The 24,638-nt window shown below is 36.4% G+C and overlaps 1 protein-coding gene across 3 annotated transcripts in view; it reads left to right on the forward strand.

Annotated features, from left to right (window-relative positions):
• FOCAD (focadhesin) overlaps positions 1 to 24,638 on the forward strand; it is a 338,731-nt gene that overhangs the window by 270,931 nt on the left and 43,162 nt on the right. For all 3 annotated transcript variants that reach the window (XM_063080862.1, XM_063080864.1, XM_063080865.1), the window contains 6 exons: positions 1,312 to 1,400; positions 5,752 to 5,796; positions 10,526 to 10,634; positions 13,432 to 13,548; positions 16,551 to 16,789; positions 20,063 to 20,152. In XM_063080862.1, coding sequence (XP_062936932.1) covers positions 1,312 to 1,400; positions 5,752 to 5,796; positions 10,526 to 10,634; positions 13,432 to 13,548; positions 16,551 to 16,789; positions 20,063 to 20,152 — 689 coding nt within the window. The remainder of the gene's footprint in view (positions 1 to 1,311; positions 1,401 to 5,751; positions 5,797 to 10,525; positions 10,635 to 13,431; positions 13,549 to 16,550; positions 16,790 to 20,062; positions 20,153 to 24,638) is intronic.

Here is a 24,638-nt window from a genome sequence, read left to right on the forward strand (position 1 = left end):
AGGCACTATGCTACATAGACAATTTTCAACGTTATTTGATGTGATGCTCTAATATCATGAGATAGTTGTTAGCTACATTTTACAAATGAGAAAACTGAAGCTTAGAGAGGTAGAGTAAGTTACCCCAATTTACACAACCAATAAGTGGAAGTGTCATTGGACCGTGGTCGTCTGAGTCCAGAGCTTGCATCCTTAACCCTTCATGCTACAGTTCTTTTTTCTCTAGAGTATAGAGAGATACATGCTTTTCTTCTATAGAATGCACCTTAGAACTCTAAAATCAATAAGAAAAAGACAACCAACAGAAAAACTGACAGAATAAGAAATTCGAATGGTTAAGAAACGTGAAAAGATGCTCAATCTCATTAGTAAACAGTGAAATAAAATTAAAACCATAGTGAGAGCCATTTCATAGCCACCAGAATGGTTAAAAATTAAAAGTCTGACAATTCCAAATGTTGCTGAGGGTGTGAAGTAACCAATATTCTTATTTACTGATCGTGAGAATGTAAGCTGTCACAACCACTTCTGAAAATGGCTGGGTATTACACAGTACATAATATAATACACAGTCTGAGTTCTTGTCCAATTTAGTGTCCATCAATAAACCAGTATTTTACTTACATTTAAATAATGTAATTGGTGATAGAGTAAAGGGGAAAGCATCTGGTCAAAATAATCCTGAGTATAATAAACATGGAAAAGATAATAAATATTTGAAGGCCTTCGTCTTAAATGGATAATATTAGCTATATTTTTATTATATGGTAGATGTTGAGAATTACAATATCTATTTTTCTAAGTTCACTCAAGAAACAGAAATGAAACAGAAATGTAATGTGGGAGCTGTTGGAGAATAACTTTTGTTGTATATTACCTGAATTTTAAGTATTATATACTTATCCAACTTATTTTCTACCATTCTGTTATAATACTCATACCTAGAGCCCAATCTTGTTACAGTGTTTTGTTATGCTAAAATTATCAGTTGCTGAAAAGGCACATCACTACCATATAGGGGATTTTTTTTAATGAGACCAAATTTGCTTTAATATATATCCCCAAATGAAGTTCTCTTCACTAAATTTGCCAAATGTACAACTTCTCCAGGATATACCTCTTTGGTGAATGTAGAAATACCTGAACAGTGATCTGATTATTCCTCCTCACACATCCTCTTTCATAATCTAATATCCTATCAGGAACACTGAAGTTCAACTGGGAAAAGGATATGTCTTTGTTTCCCAAAGAAATTGGAAGATTACTTTGGTCATCAAGTCTGCATGCTGATTTATGCTGTGTTTTTTGCAGGGAAGAATAGGAGAGCTGGAGTTGCAGTTAAAACATGGAAAAGAAGGACCTGAGGAGGTGCAATACAAAAAAAGCACAGCCTGGCTCTGGTAAGAGGGTGGTGTTCTTCTGCTCATGATTTGTCATGGGAAGTAAGCTTTTAGCAGAAAGGTGACCACTTTAAAGGCTTTAATATTGACACTTTTAACTTCTGTATGAGTCTGAAAGGGGAAATCACAGAATATCTGATAGGTATATTTTCCATCCACTCACTAGATATAATAGGAAGAGCTTTATACATGCATTATACATATATGTGTGCATGTGTGTGTGTGTGTGTGTGTGTGTGTATATATATATATTTTTTTTCTTTTCCTAAAGCATTCTGTTTTTCCCATTGAATCCATTGCCTTCTTACCTCACATTTAGTCAAAGGTTATTTTTCCCCTCCACTGCTTCCCCTTTCCCCCAAGACATCTTCATTATTAGGAGCAACTTCACCATGTCAGAGCTTTAATTTATTTGGCAGAGACTCCCTATAAATGCAGGCACATTAAAAGCAACTTAAACTCCAACATGAGTTGGGAAGAATACCTTGTCAGATTAATGTTGCAGCAATCTAAATGTAAGCTAAGTGCCCAAAATCTAAATAGCTTTGTCTATAGCCAGGTTGCTTTAATTTAAAAATATGTCTGAAAATTACTTGATTTTAGGTGTTTGATTACTGACAAATGGCACATGTAAAAATGCAGCAGCTGTGTTTGTGTGTGTGTGTGTGTGTTTCTGTGTGCTTAATTAATTCCATTCTAAGTTACATTAAGTTATGTTTTAATATTGGATTTAAAATTAGAGATTAAGAATTTGGGTTTTGCTTTCTATATGCTATCACCTTTTGCACCTAGTTTTAATTTCATCTTCTGAGAATGATAACTTGATGGGAGTGGTATATTTGCTACACTTTCCAAATATATAAAGACATCTATGGATATATGTCTTTGCTAAAATTCATGAGTTGTATGTATATGTGAGTATAAGGGAGATAGGTCCCTAGAAATTTCTTAAGAATAATATACAACTAGAAAATTCACAGTTAAACTCACAGTAACTGATAAGCTATCTTGAAGTGAGATCTTCAGCTTTCTCACTTAATTGGAACACAGTCCCAAATCTAAATGAAGACATCACTTATTTATTACTTCAAAGATTATTTGAATGTTTGTTATGTCACAGGCACTGATCTAAGCATGGAGGAACAGCAGTAAACAAAGCTTTGCCTTTGTCCTCCCAAAGCTTATATCCAACTGAATGGAAATAGGTAATAAGCAAATAAATAAATGGAACATGGTAGATTTTGATTTTGGAAGAAAAATAAAGTAGGGTAAAGAGAGTAGAGAGTGATTGAAGCTGGGGGTGAAGTTGAGGGGGATTGGGTGTTACTATTTTCTGTGGAGTGTTCAGAGAAGGCCTCTTTAATAATATGACATTTGAATTTGACCTGAAGGAAGTGATGGAGTAAGCCAAGCTGCTATCTTGGGAAGAATAAGAGGAAATACCAAATTCAAAGTCCCTGAGTGTGTACCTGGTAAGAAGGCCAGTGTGGCATGGAGGAGCAACGAGGAAAGTAATAAGACATGAGAACAGAGAAGTTCAGGAGATTATGGAGGGTTTTTGTAGGTACGAAAAGGGCTGTGACTGAGATGCAGAAACATTGGAGGATTTTAAACAGAAGATTTGAGTCATAATTTAAAAAGATCGCTCTAGCTGCTATGTTGAAAATATACCCTGGGGGAAGTGGTTAGGAATCCATCGCAATAATTCAGGCAACAGATAGTAGTGTTTTGGACCAAGATGTTAGCAGTGGAAGTACTAAGAAATAAATAGATTTTGAATCTGTTTTGAAGGCAGATTCTATAGGTTTTAAATGCTAATAATTAAATCTACAGTGACAGGAAATTTATGACTAGCCCATTCCATATCTGAATAATTCTATTAAAATTTTATAAAATTCTTACAGCAAAAATAAATAAATAAATGCCAATAATTTAAGTGAAGGATGTGAGAGAAAGAACTCAAGGATAACTCCACATTTTTGACTTTGAATAACAAAGTATGGAGTTCCCATTTACTAAAATGGGAGAATACTACAGAAAAGCAAGTCTTTTTAGGGTAGGAATCAGGTGTTGGACTTAGGTCTGAGATGCCTAATTAGACTACCAACTGGAGATATCAAGTAGGTTGTTGACTGTATGTTGTATGTGAGTCTAGAGTTTTGGGGAGAGGCCAGGGCTGGAGATATAAATATGGGAATCATCTGCATATCAAAGGCATTGAAAAGTATGATGCTGGATGAGGTCACCTAGGGAGTGACTACAGAAAGGGAAAATTTCAGAGAACTGAGCCTTGGGGCACTTCAACATTTAGCGTGGGTAAGATGAAGAGAGAACCAATAATTCAGATGGAAAATTAGTGATCGGTGATGTAGGAAGAGAACAAGAGAGAGTAGAATCTTAAAGCCAAGGGATGAAAGTGTTCTGAGAAAGCAGTGGTCAATTGTGTCAAATGCTCCTGTGAAGCTGCAAAAGATGGGGGCAGAGAATCAAACATTAGATTTTCCCTCTTGAAAGTCACTGGTAACCAGGACAGGAGCTGTTTTGGTGGAGTTGTGGGGACAAAAGCCAGATTATAGAAGGGTCTAGAAAAAGTAGAAGGAGATGAACTAGAGTCATCAAGTATAGAGAATATTCTTTTAAAGGAGTTTTGATGTATAAGAGGCAGAAAAATGGAGCAGTAGCTGGAGGGCTTTTTCTTCTAAGAGGGTAGATACCACAGTATTTTCACATGCTAAGGGGAGTAATACAAGTAGAGAAGGAAAAATTGGTGATGCCACAAAGAGACGGGAGTAGTAAGTAGAGAAGGATCTCCCATGCACAAGTGGAAGGATTGGCCCTCGACAGAAGATTGCACAGGTCCTCATTTGTAAATATTCCACACTGACCAATAAAAGTTTACACTGAGTGCACTATACTCTGTTTAGGAAGACAGAAATTGGACAGTATATTTTAGAGAAATGTACTTTTAAAAAATACAAGTTTGAGATATATAGGAGCAGTTTGCAATTACTGGAAAAACTTGGCTCATAAGAATGACTCATTCTCCGAAAGTGCTAAATAGCCAAGATTTTATTATATGTCAAGTGCAAGTATTTATATTTGAATACAAAAATTTTTTAATATTTATAAAAACTTGGAATTTATAAAATTCAAAGTATATATTGAAAATGATCCTTTTAAAAATGTAAATTTGGCAGACAGTGGTTGTTTTTCACTTAATCTCCAGGTTCCCATATTGGAAAAAAATTATATTTGTGAATATTTGAATTGACCATACCTTCCTTTCAACCTAGAAGTATATTTATTTTCTTTTGGCTTTGGTGAGATTATATAACTAATGTTTGAAATTGTATTTTATATATACACACTGACTATTCCATATGTACAATGTGGAAATAGTAAATTGATGTTTTGCTGAGCTCTCGTACAAAAAAGAGGTAGAGAATGTCTTAGTTTGGGCTGCTGTAACAGATACAGTAGACTGGGTGGCTTAAACAACAAAAATTTATTTCTCACAGTTCTGGAGTCTGGAAATCCAAGATTAAGTTGCCAGCACATCTGGTGTCTGGTGAGGGACCACTTCCTTGTTTGAAGATGGCTGTCTTCTCATTGTATCTTCAAATGGCAGACAGCGAGGAGGAAACAAGCTCTCTTGTGTCTCTTCTCCTAAGGGCAGTAATTCCATCCATACAGCCTCCACCCTCATGACCTAATTACCTCCCAAAGGCCCTACTTGCTAATACCATGGGAGTTAGAATTTCAACATATGTATTTTGAGGGGACACAAATATTTAGTCCATAGAAGACCATAATATAGGTTGAGTATTTCTTATCGGAAAGTGTTTCAGATTTTGGATTTTTTCAGGTTTTGGAATATTTGCAGATACTTAACGAGTTGAGCACTTCTCTTCCGAAAATCTGTAATCTGAAATGTTCCAGTGAGCATTTCCTTTGGGCATCATGTTGATGCTCACAAAAGATTTTTGGGTTTTGGAGCATTTCAGATTTCAGATTTTTAGATTAGAGATGTTTACCCTGTGTAAAGGACACTTCTACACCCACCACTCAGTTTGAGAAACCACCATTACAATGTTGCCTGTACATCTCTCCTCAGTTACATTTACCTCCTTCCCTGTCTCCACTAAGTGACAAAAGGAATAGGAAAATGAAGCTCTCATTGAAGAACAGCCCTTATTAACGGTTCTTTCATTTTACAGGTTCTTTCATTTTACACTAAGATTCTACATATTTAGTTTTAAGATCTGAGTCATTGCCAGAGGTTCTTATTAATTGATAAGATTGAGTTCTTGCTTTAACATAAACTCATATCTACTTTCCATCTTTATTGCAGGGTAAGAGACATGTTGTCTGATGAGATCACCAAGGCAGCTGCAAAGTAAGACCTATTCATTCTCTTACCCCAAATCGTTCAGGGGCCTTTTTTTCCCCCCTGGCAAAGTATATACAATTTCTCATGGCATTTCATAACTTCAAGGGTTTTAAAGTATTTTTCAATTTAAAAAAAAAAAAAATCAGTTGTCACCCTTTCTTATATTGAGTCAATTCATACTACATGTTTTTTTTGTGAAAATACAAAGGGACTAGTATAAATACATAACTTTTACATCAGGAGTCACTGAGGTCGAGCCCTTGCTGTACACCTAACAAAATGCCATGTGCTTTGGCTTAGATTTAAAGAATCGTAATTTAGTTTAGGGTTGGGGTGGGGGTGGGGGTGGGGGGGTTGGAGCGGGGAATCCTTGCTAATGAGAGTTATGTGGGTTTGACAAATAGATTATAAAATCTCAACCATGAAGCAGCAAATAATTCAGAGTAGTATTTCTTTCATTCCCTTTGTGTTATTGCATCTAGTGTATCAAAAAATTGAATTTTTAAATACTAAAAACTACTGCAAAGACCTAGTAAAAAGGCAATTTCAATCAGATTGTTATGGTTATTTTAACAAAAGTTACTTGAGTGTTACTGTCTTGAGGTTTTTTATTTACCTTAAGCCAAATTTCACTAAGAAAATTATACCCTGCTGAACTTGCTTGAATAATCTGTTCAGGTTTCTTCGTTAACAAGCTAATTGTTCTCATAGTAAGTTACATGTTAGTTATGTTCACTTCTCTGTTCCTGCATGAACTTTTAGCCACTGCCATTTCTGTTTGAGTTCCTTTCTTCTTAGCCTCCAAATAACATAAATACACCTTTGGTCTAGATTTCATGTGTATTGAAAGTCTAGAAATATTTAATTGCAGTATAGTTTATCCTTATTATGTCCTGTAACCTCCTGTATCTAAATAGGTTTTGCCTTAAAAACAAAACAAAACAAAAATGTGGTCTACCTTAGAATTAGCTTTCTACTAGTAATTTCTTACACAGGTACTTAACTATGAAGTTGGATCTCAGCACGTGATCACTACTCAGCCCCTTGTCTTCTGAATAAAGGGAAGTAGAAATGGTAATCCTCCCCTGGACTCAGTTCTGTGGAAGGCACTGGGAAATATCTTTTGATATATCTGTTGACAAAATGAAAACTATGGTACAGAGAAGCTTCAATAGGAACCTGCTTTTCCCTATCTATGCTGTGTCTGATTTCCAGTTTGGTGAATTGAAGACACAGTGGGAGAGTGTTCGGCTGCATATTGGAGGGGAGGGTGCTGCATTGGGGGTAGGGGCTGCCTTTGACCTTTACCTTTCATAGTTTGTTCTGTTATGTAGTCTACTTATTTCCTGTTAAAAATAGTCCTTTGACATTTGCAGCAAAAGCCTGAATGCTGAAGAAACTAGAAGCGTTCTTTTAAAACAAACTGTAATTTTGCCTGTCTAGTAGCTTTTGCAATTTTCCATTCTAAAATTTTATTTCAAAGTGACTATAATCTTCAGATTTGCAAAACATCACTTTGTGACTAATACCTAAAGAGAGTATGTTCACATTCTCAGTGGTACAGAGTAAAAATAATTCATCTTCTCATTGCATTACCTTTTCATCAAAAATTTCAAAGTATTTTATAGACCTTATTTTATTAAAGTAATCTTGACAATGCTAGGCATGACAGCAAGTGAATAGGAGATATGTAAGGTCCAGAGGCTCAGAGATTAGTGACAGAGAAGGGGGGAAAAATCACTGCTGCCTTCTCTTTTCTCTTTCCCACTAGGCCTCCTCCAACCAGGTGAGGGCCTCACCACCACCCTCTGCCAGCTTAGCTTTTTGTTCCTTAGAACATGGCTGCCATGGGCTGATTTGGGTTTGGGTAGAGCTTGTTTTGTTCAGAGCCATAGGTAAATGCAAGAAGTTTAACACCAATCACAGTATTATACTGCTTAATGCATTTGAAAGCATTTTTAAAGCATTAGATATAGGGCTAAGGGACACTCAGAACACAGATAAAACCTGATGATTGATACAAATTTATTTTTGTTGTTATTAATTAAATAGATTTTAACCTGAAGATAAAAATCTCCAAAGGATTGAGTCACTTTACTAATGTATAATGTAATGCTTTATCCTTGAGAAAGCATCACTGTAGCTCATCCTTTCTTGTGCTTTTTAATTAGGTTAATGACATCAGTTTGTTTCAAAGGACAATTTAATTAAAATGTCAGTGGTGTTGTCTAGGTAAATACTGTACCAATGCTCACATGTTATTATGCAAATTAGTCTCTGCTGTTTGACTGGTAGGTGATAGTTATTTGGGATACAAGGTGATGAGTTTTTGCTGAACCAGTTGTAGATTTTCACCTGGCCACCTCCTCCTTGAATTTATTTTGCTGCGTATATACTGAGCGCAAAGATAATCAAAAGCTAGTCCTGGCACCTTTGGGAAATGTGTAGATTGGCCTAGGAATGCATTGTGTAGATTGGGACTAGTTTTTTCTATTCAAAGATTAATGTCCAAATATGCATTCAGTCTGCAACCAAAGATCTAATTACCAGTGGCTTTAAATAAAATTTTCTCCATTTTTCAAGGACAAATATGCTCAGGTATGTCAAGACCAGAGAAGCTTTTGGAATAAAATCATTTTGGGTACTGTTTTAAAACAGGCTAAATTCTGTTTCATCATTTAAGAAAATACTTGTTATGTCATTTGGTATAATCTTGTTTTATACAAGGATTTGTACCTGATTTAATACCAGATTTATGGTCACCATGTGTTTTCTGTAGGGTGAGTAAAACTGTGGATGTAATTCTCAGATCACTGAGAATTTAAAACTTTTTAAATTCAACCTTAGGAATTCATGACCATTTTGTAGCTAGACAGGCCTCAAGATCATCTGTTAAGGAAAATAATGTTAGAAACAAAAGATTTACTTTTATTTTTGTTAAATGATTTTATAGCAAGGGTATGTAGGAATGCCCAAATCCTGCCTTGCTTTCTTGTGTATTATTATCAGCTATATGAGTGCTCAATAATCCTCACTGCGGAACTCTAGCAAAAATTAGCTTAGAGCATCTCCTTAGACCTTAAGGCTCCCTTCCTATTTTGTCCTCCTCCCCACCTCCCCCAATACAAAAGTTGGTGTCTTAATAAGTTATGGCAGGCCTAGAGAAATGAATTGAGGGATGAACAAAATGATCAAGCATGCAGAGCAGGCCTTTGCTGAGGTCCCGCCCAAGATGGGAAGCAGAGAGGAAAGGAGGGATTGTTGAATAGATAGATGGAAGAACTTGATTATGGCAAGTCCCGAGTCCCATTCTTAACGAATGGAAGCAAAGATGCAAGAACACGTGTGTACACCAACCTTTTAATACCCACTGACTCACCTGTTCAGACTTGCTTGGGGAGCAGGGTTAAAAGTCTTCCTCCATCCCTCATATCTCATCTAGTGCTGCACTGGGGTAAGCAGGGAGTGGTTCTTGGGTCATATGCTGAATTCAGGTTCAGGTCTCAAGTCCAGGTTTTGGGGAACATTCTCTGTATTTATGGGAACCCATAATCATAGGACTAAGAAACGAACTGTCTTACTGTATGGGTGCTCAGTTGCCCGAGTTCTGTTTTTACAGAATTGGCAAGCCCAGAGTATCTCATCAGTGTCCAACTGGGGGCTTTATTCTATAGGATCAGCTTGGAATTATGGAATAATACTAATCATACATTTTCAAGTGGTGAGTGTATTAAAAAAGTTCAGTTATCAAGGCTGAGCCCGTGGCGCACTTGGTAGAGTGCGGCGCTGGGAGCGCTGCGACGCTCTCGCCGCAGGTTCGGATCCTATATAGGACTGGCCGGTGCACTCACTGGCTGAGTGCCGGTCACGAAAAGGACAAAAAAAAGTTCAGTTATCTTGATGCTTAATTCAGAAATCAAACATAAGATTTTATTGCTGATATTAGAAAACTACCATTTGGATAATGTAAAAAGGCAGCTCTCACTCCAAATAGTCTGAAAACAGTTTGTTGTTGTTTTTATTTCATCTTATCTGGGGTCTCTAAATTATATTACAAACTGACTTTAAGGTTGATGGCTTGGCATATTAAAAGAAAGAAGGACGGCTGCCTGGGTAGCTCAGTTGGTTAGAGCATGTTGCTCACAATACCAAGGTCCAGGGTTCGATCCCTCTCCCAGCCAGCAGCCAGCCAAAAAAAAAGAGAAAGAAGGAGAGGATAATAATGACTGAGAAAAGCTGCCATATGTTAGGGTGTGAGGAAAGTATGCTGTCTAAAGTGGTTCTCTAGAAGCCAGTTCCATACACCAGTGCTTCAGAAAAGCCAGTGTCTGTTCTGTTCTGCCGGGCTTATTCACGTTAACTGCCCTTGGTTGCGTTTTCAGAACAAATTGATAAATTTGAATTGGCCAAAGATGACACAAAAAGTAGCTTAGGAAATATGACGTCACATGATGAAATAAAAACTTTGGGAAAAAAGAACTTAGATATAAGAGCTTGGATTTCTAAGTTACAAAAAGGCTTAAAGACCATACATTGATAAGAAGAGTTAAAAATCGGCACTAGTATCAGAAAAAGGAAAAAAACTGTTGGTATCAGGTAGCACACAGACTTGTGTGTGCAAGACTCTGTGAAGGAATGGAAATGCCTTTTGACCTCATCTGCCCTCCTATAACTCTTCCTCTTCTCTAGTTAATTCCCCAAAGTGCTCTCTTAGCATATTTTTCTTTTTAAATAGGGAGAGTCCAGTGGTCAAAGGCAATGCCCTATTAGCCTTAAGTGGCCTTGCTGTCGTCGTATCCAAACACGAAGCCAGTCTCTCCTCAGACTCGGATGGGGTCCAGGAGGTGAGTTAGTGTGATTTAAACCAGTTGGGCTGGGCCGAGCCTGTGGCGCACTCGGGAGAGTGCGGCACTGGGAGCGCGGCGATGCTCCCGCCGCGGGTTCGGATCCTATATAGGAATGGCCGGTGCACTCACTGGCTGAGTGCCGGTCACAAAAAAGGCAATAAATAAATAAATAAATAAACCAGTTGGGCTTTGGTTGGGTCTCTTTAAGCCTGGCTTTAGGTGGCGTGGCCCTGGATTTTCAAGGTTAGATTCTGTGATTGCAGCACCAAGTTACACTACTTGATGGGCCTTGACACTGTGAGCCTTAGTGTCTTCCTGACTTTTCTTTGCTGCTTTTATGTTTTGCATTCTCTATCACAGTTAAGTGGTCATTTCCATTTGAAGGTGCCAATTTTATGCAACAGGGATTGTCTTCTTGTGATTACATCAGTGGTAAGCAATCTTAGGAGGTTAACTAGGCTTACTGAAAGTGAACAGTGCTGTCAAAAAAATGATAAATAAGCAGTGTTTATTGACTGAAAAAAATTGTACTTTGCATTTTAATTGTAGATGTCAGTGACAAAGTGCCTATTCATTTTTGCAAGGCATTTATTTCTTAATTAAACATGTGGCGAGCTGGCCAATGTTAATTTCCAACGTATTTTCTCAGATAATTCATATCTGTCAAAATAAAAAGGCATGGATTTATTCTTGCTTTAAGCCCCATTATCTGGTAGCTATTATTATCTAGAGACAATATAGCTAAGTGGTTAAAAAACATAGGCTTTGGAATAGGAGAGTCCTATATTTCAGTCAACTGTTACTTCCACTTATTAACTTTATGGCCTATTTCTAGTAATTCCCCCTTTCAGTATCTGTTTCCCCATCTATAAAATGGGGATAACAATGCTTATCAGATAGTATTATTGTAAGGATTAAATGAATTAATATATGTAAAGCACAACGCCTGGTAGATGATACTAAGCTCTCAGTAGTAGGAATCATTATTGTCAACATCAGCATCTACTTCATCATTTCTTGCTGTGTAAAAACTGAGACTTCATTCAACATTATTCAGCCTGTGTCTATCCTCAAGGAGTATCTTATGGGCCACCTGTACTATTTTTTCATGGTGGGGTTTTTTGTTTGCAAATGAGGGAACTATCTTTGCCTCATTTAAATAAAAAAGGAACTGGAAAGATACGGGATATGGAAGCCCATGGAGTTGAAGGCAAAGCTTAAAAACCAGGTTTGGGAAGAACAGGAACCAAGGCAATGTGGAGAATTGAGGCAATGAGTACTAATGAAACATCTCAGCAGACCACCCCCAATAGGCTAGGTCAACTCCATTCATTTATTGTCTTTGTGCATCACTTACTTAAAATTCGGAGTTCCATGGGTCCTATGTCCACCTCTTGCGTAGAGTAGGACAGGTAGTTTGATTGAACATTTAACTGGACTTGAAATAATGGAGAAGTAGGAATTCCCCAAAGGGTGCTGTTGCTAATAAATGAGAACAAGTGCTGGGTGTCAAAAGCTGCAAATGTATATTACGTGTAGGGAAGGGAAGGAGGCTAAGGATTATTATGTGAATGATAAAAATACAGTTAGTTACCATATGAAAATTTAACTTTAAACCCACAATTTTATTTCAGTAGTGAGAAAGATGAAACATTTTTAGAGAGGAAATGTTTTATATCCTTGAAAGAGCTATAGTATGCTTTAGCAGAGGCAGCATGCTAAGTAGATCTACAACCTAAAAAGTTAATGCCTCTTTTTGTAATCCCTTCGCTTTGGTGTAATTTATGCTGAACTACCAGTTGTACAGTTAATTTGCCCCAATAACAACTGGGGGTCTAGCTCAGAGTTTGAGTTCCAAGCTCTCTTGTTCTTCTTTATACTCCCTCAGCGGCCCCCCCTCCCCCCGGAGCTACACAGCCCAAAGATGGGGCTTTATTTTTATTCTTGGATATTGCTCAATACAAACTCAAAACCTCATTATTTGATTAAAGCTGAAATTGTTGAACTTCATTCAAATCTGCATATGATCAACAACTGAAAATCTTGAGATTAAGGCCTTATTTGATTCAAGGAATTAATTAGAAGAAGATACTCAACTGGAATGACCTTTATAGTTTGTACCACCTGAGTGTTACCATGTGTGTTAACAAATGCTTTGACAACCATGGTCATGAATGATTTTTTTAATCAAGTTCTCTGTTTAATGAGTGGGGTTTTATTGTTGTGTTGTTTTTGCATTCTTTTTCCTCTTCTTTTCCAAACTGAAGATCATTTATGTTTTTCTGCTGAATTTTTCAATTAATTGGGTGAATGATGATGTGATTCTCAAGGGACTACTCCATAGTAATAGTAAGCAGAAATGCTAAAGATGTTGATCAAAATTTTGTAGGCCGTTTATTGCCTCCTTTGTAAAATAACAAGTCATAGAAATGAGAAATTTTGATTTGCTTTTTTTGCACATCTCTCCCTTTTACTTCCACCTTATCTTCTATAATTCACTGAACACAGGAGAGCTCTGAAGGGCTCTCAGATATGTTCTGTTTTGCAGCCTCCATCCTCTCACTTCTGCAAAGCCTTACAAAAAAGCTAAATCTTATTCCTGTTGGGGCACAGGTGAGGATGTCTATTTGTCAAATACCCATTCGCCTCATGTAGTCCAGGCCAATGAATCTTACTTTTTGATAATAGCACTTCATTATTTAATACAAAAGCGGGTTGTACCCTAGATCTAGAAATAATGTTTAGATTTGTTTTCTATTTTCCATTATTGTTTTATGTTTTTCTTCATCTGCAGATTCAAATGAATTTTCTTTCAATGAAAGAGTGGGTTTCTATGGTGCTTGAAACTCTTTTGGTCATTGTGGATAGCCATTACCAACCCAAAGGACAACTTTTTTCATGGTTTTATTATGTAAGTGAGAAAAATAAAAAATAAGAAAACTCAAGGGTTAACTCTTCTGCCATCAACTGTTCATGTGAAATCTGTGCTGTAATATAATGATTCTTAGCCCTGGCTGTATGTTAAATCACCTGGGGAACTTTAAAAAAAAAAAAAAAATATGTGTGTGTGTGTGTGTGTGTGTGTGTGTATGTGTGTGTGTGTGTGTGTATGTGTATATGTATGTATGTATGTATGTTTAGCTACATGACTATGCTAGTTGTTGGGCTCTTTTACCTGCCGACTGGGCTGGTTGTCGAGCTAAGGCTGGGTCTGGAGCCCACAGACCCCTCAAGCCCATTCACAGACTGGGTTTCAAATCCTTCACACACCAGGTTGGGTCACCAGACCCCTTCACGCAGGTCTTTGAGCTAGGTAACCGGCCAAAAGATCCTTGGAGCCATAGGTTGGAAAGCATGGCTGCACTGGGCGGATGCCTGAGGCAGACACCCGCCCACTTGCTTCACTAAAACTCCTCTCTCTCTCTCTCTGAAGAACACCAGAATAGCAAAAAAACTAAAAAGATATATTGGTGTGCATGTGCAGTAACCACACACACACACACACACACACACACACACACACACACACACACACACACACACACACACACACACACACACACACAATTTACTTACAAAGGATGCTGAACCACACCCTACTGGACCCGAGGTGAGGGCTCTGACCAAACTATTCTATTTTCCCGGCAACTTATAAAAGAAATAGTGATGTATAAACCCCACCTCTGATTTAGTTGCTGGGGATGGGCCCTGTATGTCAGCATTTTGAAAGCTCCCCAGATTATTTTAATATGTAGTCAGGGTCAAGAGCTGCAATTATAGTAAAATAAACATTGGCTGAAATGTGGAAGGACCCTGAGATTCTATGTATAGTTTTTTCATTTTAGGATAGGTGACCATTGGCAGTTCCCTTAATCTCTTTGGTTCTCTTTGTCCTTGTTTATAAAAATGAGGGGATGGAACAATATGATTCATAGTGATTATATACCTAGCCCTTCCCATTATTAATTTTTGTAGCTTTTGACTTGAAACTTTTAACTCTTGTCATTCTTATTTTCCTTAACTATAGAATGAAAGAAAAAATTAATGTTTTGACAACTTTCTAAAAGGTTGTGAGGATCAAATTATATAATCTATGTAAAAATTGTTTTAAAAACTGTGAAATACTCTGTAAATACAAAGTTATTGTTGTTGATCATAAAAAGACACCTGTTACCCAGTCATTCTCTGTCTTCTTTTTTTGTTTAGGTTTCATTTTCCCTTTATTGGTTGTAGTGTGTCCTTTATTTCTGTTTGGGCATAGAATTATTCTGGTTCTATCCTACAACTATCCATTGCTTAGAGAATTATGGTGATCATGAGACAGTCAGCTGAGTGGCAGAGGATTATAGTTGATTTGAATAAAAATTTAGCACAGATCCTAACTGTTGCTAAGATCACGCATTTAGCCTGAAACCCCATTGCCTAAGGTCTCTGTACATTTTGTATGCCTCTGTCCTTCTGCCCTTGGTAGGACCTGGTATGTATTCATCTGGGGTTTAGGGTCTGGAGCTAGATTTTTAACCATACTTGAGGCAAAAAATGACTTACCAGATAATGTAGAACTAAATTGGAAGGTAGATTTTGCTCAAAGAAGTAATTTCAGTAAGATCATTTGCTTTCTGTCAGATGTGTTTTTATTTCTTTAATGATGGATGAAAAACTTGTTTAGAAGCTTATATGGAGGTCTTTGCAATAACTATCTGGCTCAGATATTTACCAGGATAGGACATTGTATGAAATTCTAATATGATGCTTAGTTTTTGCAAATTAATAAAAATAGTTTCTTTACTAAACAGCTCAGGGTTGCCTCTTACCTTTGTGATTTTTGCATTATTATACTTTTCAAAGCCCTGTTTGAAGTCACCTTATTTTCCATATGCTAGCAGCTGGGTCATTTTGAGTAGCATGGTCATTAAAATGGTGCTATATTAACTTAAAGTGTAACTTAGTATATGTTTGGATTTTATCCTTACAATTCTAAAGTAGAGAGCAAATGGGCATTGAATTGAAAACACTTTGTAATGTGGTTTGACTGCAAGGGAAAACATCGCCTTTATGGTGTGTCTGAAATTTAAAGTGAATAATAGTGAGGAGTGATAAACGGGCTTTCTTCTTCACTTGAGACGTGTTTATAAATGCATGTAATGTCTGGTAGAGCTCTCTAACATGGGATTCTTGTAGAAGCTGTTCATATTCAATGCTCTGTCACTTTATCTGGGTTGTTATTCATTTCTTTTCCCATAATTACATATAGGAAGGAGCATATAGAACTCTCCATTTCATTTTGAATAGCTGGTTATTGCTTTGTAACCAGAGGCTTTTAGGATTTCAACTTCCTTTTTAATTAAAAGGAATTAACCCCCTGTAGGAAATAATCCATCTACTGGGAAGGGTTCCCACCAAAAATTTTGGGAGATTTGCCAGTAGATCCCTGCACTAACGTTATACTTGTTTCTCCATACTAAACTTAAACTCTTTTTTCCCCCTTTTTCTTTCTTTCTTGGAAATTCCTAGCTTTCTGGGCATTTATAATGTGGCCTGGTGGTTTGTGCAAGCTAGGATAGCTTCACTCTGGGTTTTTCACTGTATATACATGTAGGCTTTTAAAAACACTGAAATTGTTTCAAGCTTTATAGTGAGGGAATTAACAACCTTTAAAAGGAGGACACATAATTTGTTCAGATTTAAAAGGACATTATTAACTGATTGCTTAGACTAAATTCTTTCTTTAAGAGTGAAAACAACCTATAAACAAACCCATTTAGATTTTAAAAAAAATTCTTATTTTTGGGTTGGCAGGGGTGGGTCTAAGTGAAGCTTGTATTGTTGTATAGCATTTTTGTGAAAGGTATACTTCCTTCATGTTTTAAACCAAAGACTAACTTCCTGTTTTCTTCTTTTGGCATGTCCTAGAAATCCTATTCTGGTGAAAACACAGCTAGTGCCATCGCCCGTTCTGCTGCTGCCACGGCTTTGTCTCTGCTTGTGCCAGTTTTCATTATCTCTTGCAAAGAGAAGGTTGAGGAAATCCTGAACATGCTGACTGCCAGGTTACCTGGGAAACCAAGTGCTGATGAGTCTCAAGCCGTGCAAATCCACATGGGCCTTGCTTTGGGGATGTTTCTCTCTCGCTTGTATGAGGAGAAACTCAGGTACAGTTCATTAACATATTGCTTTTCCTCTGTGACTTAGGTGGAGGATTTTGTGTCTGTACACACACATGCATAAATGTTTTGTTGCATCTGAGCAGTATGTGGTTGCTAAACTTTTTGAGATGGGCAAGTTGGTTCTTCTCCTTTACTTGTAAATTTGTTTTTCTAAAATACCATCATGTACATACTAATGTATTTTTTCCCCATACTAATGTATTTAAAGATTTCTGGTATTAAAGTGATTAACTAAAGTAGTTACCTGAAAATAATTTCATACTTAGGTAAAAGCCCCGGTTACATCTGTGTAATAGGCATGAGCAAAAGTCTAATCTTAAGGTAATATAAGTAAAGAAAAGCTTCTTTTTTTCTGGTTTATATGAGATGAAAATAATTGCTGATCCTTTACTGATATCACTCTAAAGTGGCAGAAAAGGATTGGGGTATCCCTGGTGCCTGAGGGGTGTTGGGAATCACCTGAGCACTGCATGTACCCAGCTTTAAATATTACTTTTATCCTGTGCCCTGGCTACATTTTTATAGTCCTTAAAGAGTTTTAATCTGTGCATATTATACTCTGTCCTTTATACAGTTTGATTGCTCATTTTTGGATTGCTAGATTTACCCTTGAATGGAGCTAATGGAATATCAAAGACCCAGGTGGAAAATTCCACCAAATGGGAAAGTTTTCTTGTGCATGAATCTACTTTAGTTTTGTTGTTCATTCTGCTTATTCTTTATTTTATAGCAATTCTTAGAATTTTATGTTCCAGATTGATTGGAGTGTCATACAACATGAATATTTGGTTATCATGAATATTGATATTGACATGAATATTTGGTTATCATGAATATTGATATTGACATGAATATTTGGTTATCATGAATATGATGCCAATGACTTGGAATTTAGCCCTGTTTTTCTGCATTGGTAATAGGATTGTAGGAAGAAGCATCCTGTTGTGAGGTTAGATGTCCTTAAACTTCCCTAGCCGGAAGAAATTAGCTATCCATCCATAGGCAAGATGTGGCGTTGGTGTGGATAGGCTGGATGACATTATGCTATGTTTAGATTTCAGTTTGAAACCAGTGGTTAAGTTTGCATTTGTAATTTACGTAGTTTTGCACAAACGGTATGTAAAAATTTTATGAGAATTGCTATTGATTCAAGGAAATATTGTATTTCAGATGATCGTTTTCAGATCTTGGAAATATCTATCAGATTATTAGGATGATTGGCGTAGTCTTTGTGATCATGAGTAAAATATATATACAGCATATTTGTTTTGTTCTGTTCGCCATCATTAATACATACAGACCTGGTTCTGGACATGAACAAAAACTTCTTTTGCATGTGATTTGACTGTTACATATTTTGTGTGTGTGACAGAATACAAAGTGTTTTTAAAGATTTAAAACTTGAAAGTGATTTTTACTTTGCTCCTGTGCTACAAATGACAGTCTCTTCACCATCTGTGCTCATGCTCTTTCTTCAGTATCGTTTCAAGTAACATGTTTTACAACTAAAAATGAGCTGTGGCAGTTTAATTCTAGGCAACTCATTTCATCCTATCCCGGCTCTGGCTCCCTTCCTTGTTAACTTAGGTACTCAGGATTCTAGGGCTGATAAGCTTGCATTTGTGGTTAATTTAATCATGCTGCCTGGAGAAACCTGTGGTGATTCCCCTCGAAACACTTGTCTCTGGTTTCCTAGATTGCCTTTCACCCACTATCTTACTTGAATTCATAACTACAGGAAACCTTGGGCAAGGACACCAGGAAGCTTCCTCCTTGGCTCAGCACCCCCAGAATAATACAAACTTTAACTTTGCCTTAATGTTTCTGTGTTTGATAGTGTCCTCCTTCTTCTTAAGGCTTGTATATTAGCACTGCAGTAACTAGTGTAATTGTTCATAGCTCCCACCTTTCCAATTGGTTGGCACAGAGGAATCTGAAATATTTACATTTTGGTACTAATAAATGTTTTACTAGGTAATGATATAATGTTACCAGATAATGATATATTTGGAGAAAGTTTCCATTTTTTTTCTAAAATAAAGGTGTGTTTTGAGAACTGTTGATTCTGAATAGTGGATGACATCAATTAAGTGGCCCAAACTGACCCCTTAATGGGAACAGGATTAGGAAAATATGTTGGTTCTCAGTGAGTGAAAAATCATCTTGTAGGAGATAATTATGACAATCAATCCATTTGTTGCTAAGGAATATGAAAAAGTTTCCTGAATTAAATTCCAATCTAGAATTTATTCAGAAAATTATATTATTGCAAAGCTTCTTGCTTCTGTCATAACCCCTGAGATCTCTTTAGCATTTGTTTAGGATATTTAAGTATGTTTCCCCCCAGAGAACAACTTTAATAGGACTTTTTTAGTTAAAGCTGTTAAATCTGTGTGTGTGATGTGAGGTGTGGGGGGGTGTGAATGTGTGATGTGAGTGTTGTGTGTGTTTCTCTCATTGCAAAATGTAATCCTTTGCCTTGGACAAAATCACTATAGTCTTGGTTTTGGGAAGACATTGTTCAGAATGCTCTATGGCTGGTTGGCATTCCTGGGGCTGCATTCCACTTAGCCTGATCTGAGGCAGCAGCATGAAAGTTGAGATGAGGAACCCCTTGATAATAAAGTGTCAGTGATGGAGCCCACAACTCTGACTGAAAAAAATAGTCATAGAACTACCTTTAAACTTTTATTTTACTATGTGAGTCTTAGTTCTCACCAAGACAGTTGCAAAAACCACATCAATTACTGTATAAAGGCAGAAAAATATATGTTTAGGGTGTTTCCTGCCCCCCTTTAAAAAAATGTAAGTAAAGGAATAGGGAACTTCTAACCTCCTCTACTGAGACATGAAATCAGAACTGACAGCCTCTTCAAGAAAGAGATTTGGAATAATTGTTGATAATATCACCGTAACAGGTTATTAAATATTCTGAAGAAAATCTCTTTAGCATTCTTAGAAATATGTATTTGGAATTCTGACTTTGGTTTTTATTTTTCAGTGGTTTAAAATTTGAACAGTCTGAGAAAAATCAAAAGCAGAAGTTTTACGGTTTGTTGGTTTGCAAGTGGTTATACTGTTAAAACAGAAATCCAATTATTGAATACTTTCTCAAACTTAGTTTCTCTAACTATGAAATAAGAATATGTGAACCACCTATGTTGTTATTTTAAAAAACAAATGCTGGCATTTTAAGTATTTTGGACTTAAGTCGAGTGATTTGAAATAATTACTTTTTCCCCTTTGATTTTTACCCAGTGATATATCTGGCCAACAGATGAACCTTCTTCTGATGAAGTCTTTGGATGCCCTGGAAAATTGCTGCTTTGACAATAGTCTTGAATACAAGTATGTTGCTTCCATTTCCTCTCGTTAGAGAGGATACTTAGAAATTGGGACATATTCTGCCATAAACCTTGCATGATATGGTGAAATATTTTAGTACCTGATCTTGAATTCCTTTGCAAAGAGTTTTCAGTAATAATAATAATGATAGTAAAAACCTTGTAATTAAAGCTTACTTGTTCTGAAAACCATGTTTTAGGAACAGACAATGTGCTTAAATACAAACCAGCAAACGTCATTTTGCAGCTTAGTCTTTATATTACTAAGATCTTAGTTTTATCTGGTACTTATCATATGAGGCATATATCCTTACACCTGGATGCATGACTTACCCCTTTTAGAGATCTGTTGAAACTATTTGAATTTGTTCGGGCTTAGAGAGTGTTTGATGATTATGTTTCCTTGTGAAATCCAATGGCTGAGGAATCAAAATAGAGCAAATAGGTTGTACCATGGATTCCCAGCTTGCTTAACATTAATAGATCCTTTTTACCCCCAACAGACCTCATGCTTTTTAAAGATTTTTTCTATTAAACTAAATATTTTAAATTTTAATTTATTTTCTCATTCCAGTAATGAAAGATATCAAAAATGAAAAGGAAAGTACTTCAAAAAACAGTGTTAAACATAATCATTTAGTGCAACATTTAATGTTTCAATAAATCTATGTGACTTGTATTGGTGAATATATGGTTTTCGTAGGCCTTCTGAAATATTGACACCATTTAAGATCTATAGTGTATGTTTTTGGACTTCCATGTGTTTTGGAACCTCAGTTTTGAATCCTCTGTGGTTCATTTTTACTAGAAAACTCAACAGATTATAAGCACTAACTTCCAACTTATTAACTCATTTACTTTTGCTGTTATGGGCATTATTCAAATATGAATTATGTCAGTGTTTATATTTCTGGCCTTTAGGGACTTATGATCTAAAGCTACATTCATACCACCAAGCCTGTTAGGTCCACACTAATGAAATAGTAAATGAAATGGCAGAGGTAGTTGCATGTATATATGTATAAATTTTTGGGGAGGGGTGGCTGGCCGGTACTGGTATCTGAACCTGTGACCTTGGTGCCACAAGGCTGCACTCTAACGATGTTGCTTCTATAAAGGATTTCATCATGAGTAAATAAAGTCAATCGTCCACTTAGTTGGTGATAGTTATGGAATCTTCTTTCAGGAAGGAACCATTGATACTCACCCAGTTTATCAAGAAACACTTCAGAGATCAAGTGATATATTAAGAGTGTGGTTTGAATATGAGAATAGAAAGCATTTTGTGGCATAGTTGAAGTCTCTTGAATATAGAAAATGATTAATGGGAGGGATAGGGTCATTTAGCTGTTATTCGAATCCAATAAAATGTTGAGATTTTGAGCTTAATCCATGCATTGGTATTGTTGCCTTTTACCTGCTCCCTTCCCCCACCACCAAGATATTCATAACTGTAGCTCAGGGTATTCTAGAGTGGGGAAAAAAATTGTGATGAAGATGCTGCAAACTTTCAACCAGTTGTAACAATAACTTTCATATATTGTCTTCATTAGTTTGCAGGAAGGTTGTTTGAATGTAAGGACGACCATGGGGATAACAATTATCCACAGTACAGTTATTTATGCACTTAAAAACTTCATGTGTCTAACTAAGCATATTTAACTTTGAAATTTATTTTTGTTATTAATGAGATTTTTATTTCTTGATTCTTCTTTCTTGATTCTTTCCTTCTTAATGAACAACTATATTTGGAAGAGGGATGGATGCCTCTAGATAGAGAACTAGTTCTGCAGAGGAAAGTAGAATAGGTCCATCAGAAACTGACTGTTCCTGTTCATTTAGGGACAACTTGCTTGTCTATCAGCTCAAAAACTCAGGTCCTTCAAGAAGCCCTTCCTCTATCCTCTCTAAACTCCTATTTTTCCTGTGGTCAATGAAGTTTAGTTTTTTGTCATTCCTAATGCCTTGTGGGTGTCAGTTTTTATGTAGTTCTCCCTCTGGTTTCGGGTTCAACTAATACTTACTGAACAGCCGCATACTGAGCTGGGCATTTCCCTATCTGTTTCTCATGTTATAAAGTCCCTATCACAACCTAAATATGATACTAAAGCAGGGATTATCATCACTTTGGTTTGGTTTACAGATAAACAACGTGAGTCTCAGATAGGAGACTTACTCAAGTTCACACACTTAAAAAATGACAGAGATAGGAGAGGAACCTGGGTCATCTGACTTCAAAGCCATTTTTCTTTCTCTTGCATAGCATAGCATTGAGAACACATTTCAGGAGAAAGAAAGCGGTTTGATGCTTGACGGTATGGTGTTTGTTATTTTTATTTTCTGATATGCAAGTATTGGCCACCACTGGGGAAAAAAAAAATCTTTTTACTGCTTTTCTAACTAGGCCTAGGCCTGATTGTCTGGCTCATGTCATAAAGTGTTCCCCTGTCTAATGAGATTGCAGGAGTCTAGTGCAGTCCTCGTCAAGTGAAATAGTGGAAGCATTACTAAGAGGTGGTTAATAGATCTGGGAGCATGCTACCTCAAGTGATAGAATTCACCCAGAGCAAATTCACCACGCTTCCCTGATTTAATGGACTTGTCCCTGCTGAGAGAACCCAGCATCTCGGCTGGCTGGTGTTTGTGGTTCTATCACTAACACTTTGCTGCCATCTAGTGGTAGCTCAATGTGCCATTGCAATTCTCACAGTCCTAACTGTACTCAGGTTATCCATCAAATGACCTGAGCTTTGGTTAATTACTATTGAGCTTTTACAAATACGATAACATTTGTATAGCACTTTGTAAAGGGCAAAGTGCTATACAAATGTTAACTGTTATTAGAACTAATTATTAGATGGCCTAATACTTAATCTGCAGGATTACCTAATATAAACTAGGGAATTCAAGATTCATCTCTAGTTAATTTTAGAAAAAAATCTCAGTTGATACAGCAACACAAATATCCATATTGCATAGCTTTTAATTTTCGGGATTTGTTTTTGCTGGATATTTTAATATACTCTGATAAGTGTTTTTGCTGGATATTTTAATATACTCTGGTACGTGATGACATAATAGGATATAGAACTTTAAAATTCAAGTTCTCTCTATCATTTGTTAACACTCTTATAGAACATTTATGTTAGCAATTCAAAAAGCTCAATTTTATATCTAATATTATATATAATTTGTTTTTATTTCATCTGTCTGAGACACAAACACTTAACTCCTTTTTGTTTTCAAAATAGAAAGATGTGAAAGCTACCTGTGCCCAAGTTGTTCCTGGCTTAGAGCTGGTAGACATATCAAAGACAAACTAGAATGAGATAGATGTGTGAAAATACTGAACTAAGCACCTGGGGGAATCTTTAAGACTTAGGACAAAAATGAACACATTAATATGTAGAAGATTTGGAAATCAGAAGGAAACATCAAGAATAAAGCTTTTAAGACTACCTTCTTGGTGTATACTGGAAAAACTGAGACAAAGTGGAAGGAAACTATTTAGAAGGTCAGTAGATGCATACACTCTGACATATCTATATTGGTACATTCATATACATAGTTAGGTTATACTGTATACTCATATATTTCTACAGTCAATTTACTACCATTTTGGCAATGAATAGAAGTGCTAGTGAATCATAACCTTGCCTAAGAATAATAATTGCTGTGATCATTTTTAGGTAAATGTGAACTAGAAACTGACATGTCTTTTTCTAAGCTTTTGTACCTATGTACCTTGGGATGATAAAAGGGGAGCTTTAGTTCAGGGAATAGAGACTTTTGTGTGGCCAGGATAGCCTGAAAAGCAAAACTTAGATACTTGCCTGTTTATTGAGAAAGATGAACCCTGATACTTAAATGAGTGAACTTTGAGAGGAATTCTTTTTCCACATGAACCTGACATCCATTTTTCTTAAATTAGTCTGGCAAGAAATAGAAATCAAGGTTTTTTTGGTTGAGTCTTAGATGGTATGTTCAGTGAATTTTACCACTTATAAAGTTTGCCTCTGAATCAAGTCCTGTTTTTGTTTTTCTTTTCCCTTTCTGGAAATGTTTAATTTGCATTCTCTTAAAATTCTTTATTTTATCAGTTCTTCAGCATTTAATAAATATTGCCTATACATGTCAAGCAGTATACTGTGTGCCACAGGTACAGAGAATAAAACAGGAAATGTACCCATCCTCATGGAGCTTGCAGGCTAGGGAAGAGAGAGTAACCAAACAATCCCCCAAACAATCCTCATCAGAGTTTATAATTAAACTTGTATGAAGTAAATTAGTACAGGGTGCTGTGGGAAAGTATTAAAGAGGTTCCCTGTTGGGCCAGAGAAGGTGTCCCTGAGGAAGTAACATTTGAAATCATAAGCATAAGTAGCAGTTAAACAGTCAAAGAGGCAGCAACAGTCAAATTTGTCAAAGTATTAATCAAATTTTGTTTAATTATATCTTTGGTCTAATTCTGTCAAATTTTTTTATGCATC

The sequence above is a fragment of the Cynocephalus volans genome, chromosome 16 (assembly GCF_027409185.1).
Source record: "Cynocephalus volans isolate mCynVol1 chromosome 16, mCynVol1.pri, whole genome shotgun sequence".
Taxonomy (NCBI): Eukaryota; Metazoa; Chordata; class Mammalia; order Dermoptera; family Cynocephalidae; genus Cynocephalus; species Cynocephalus volans.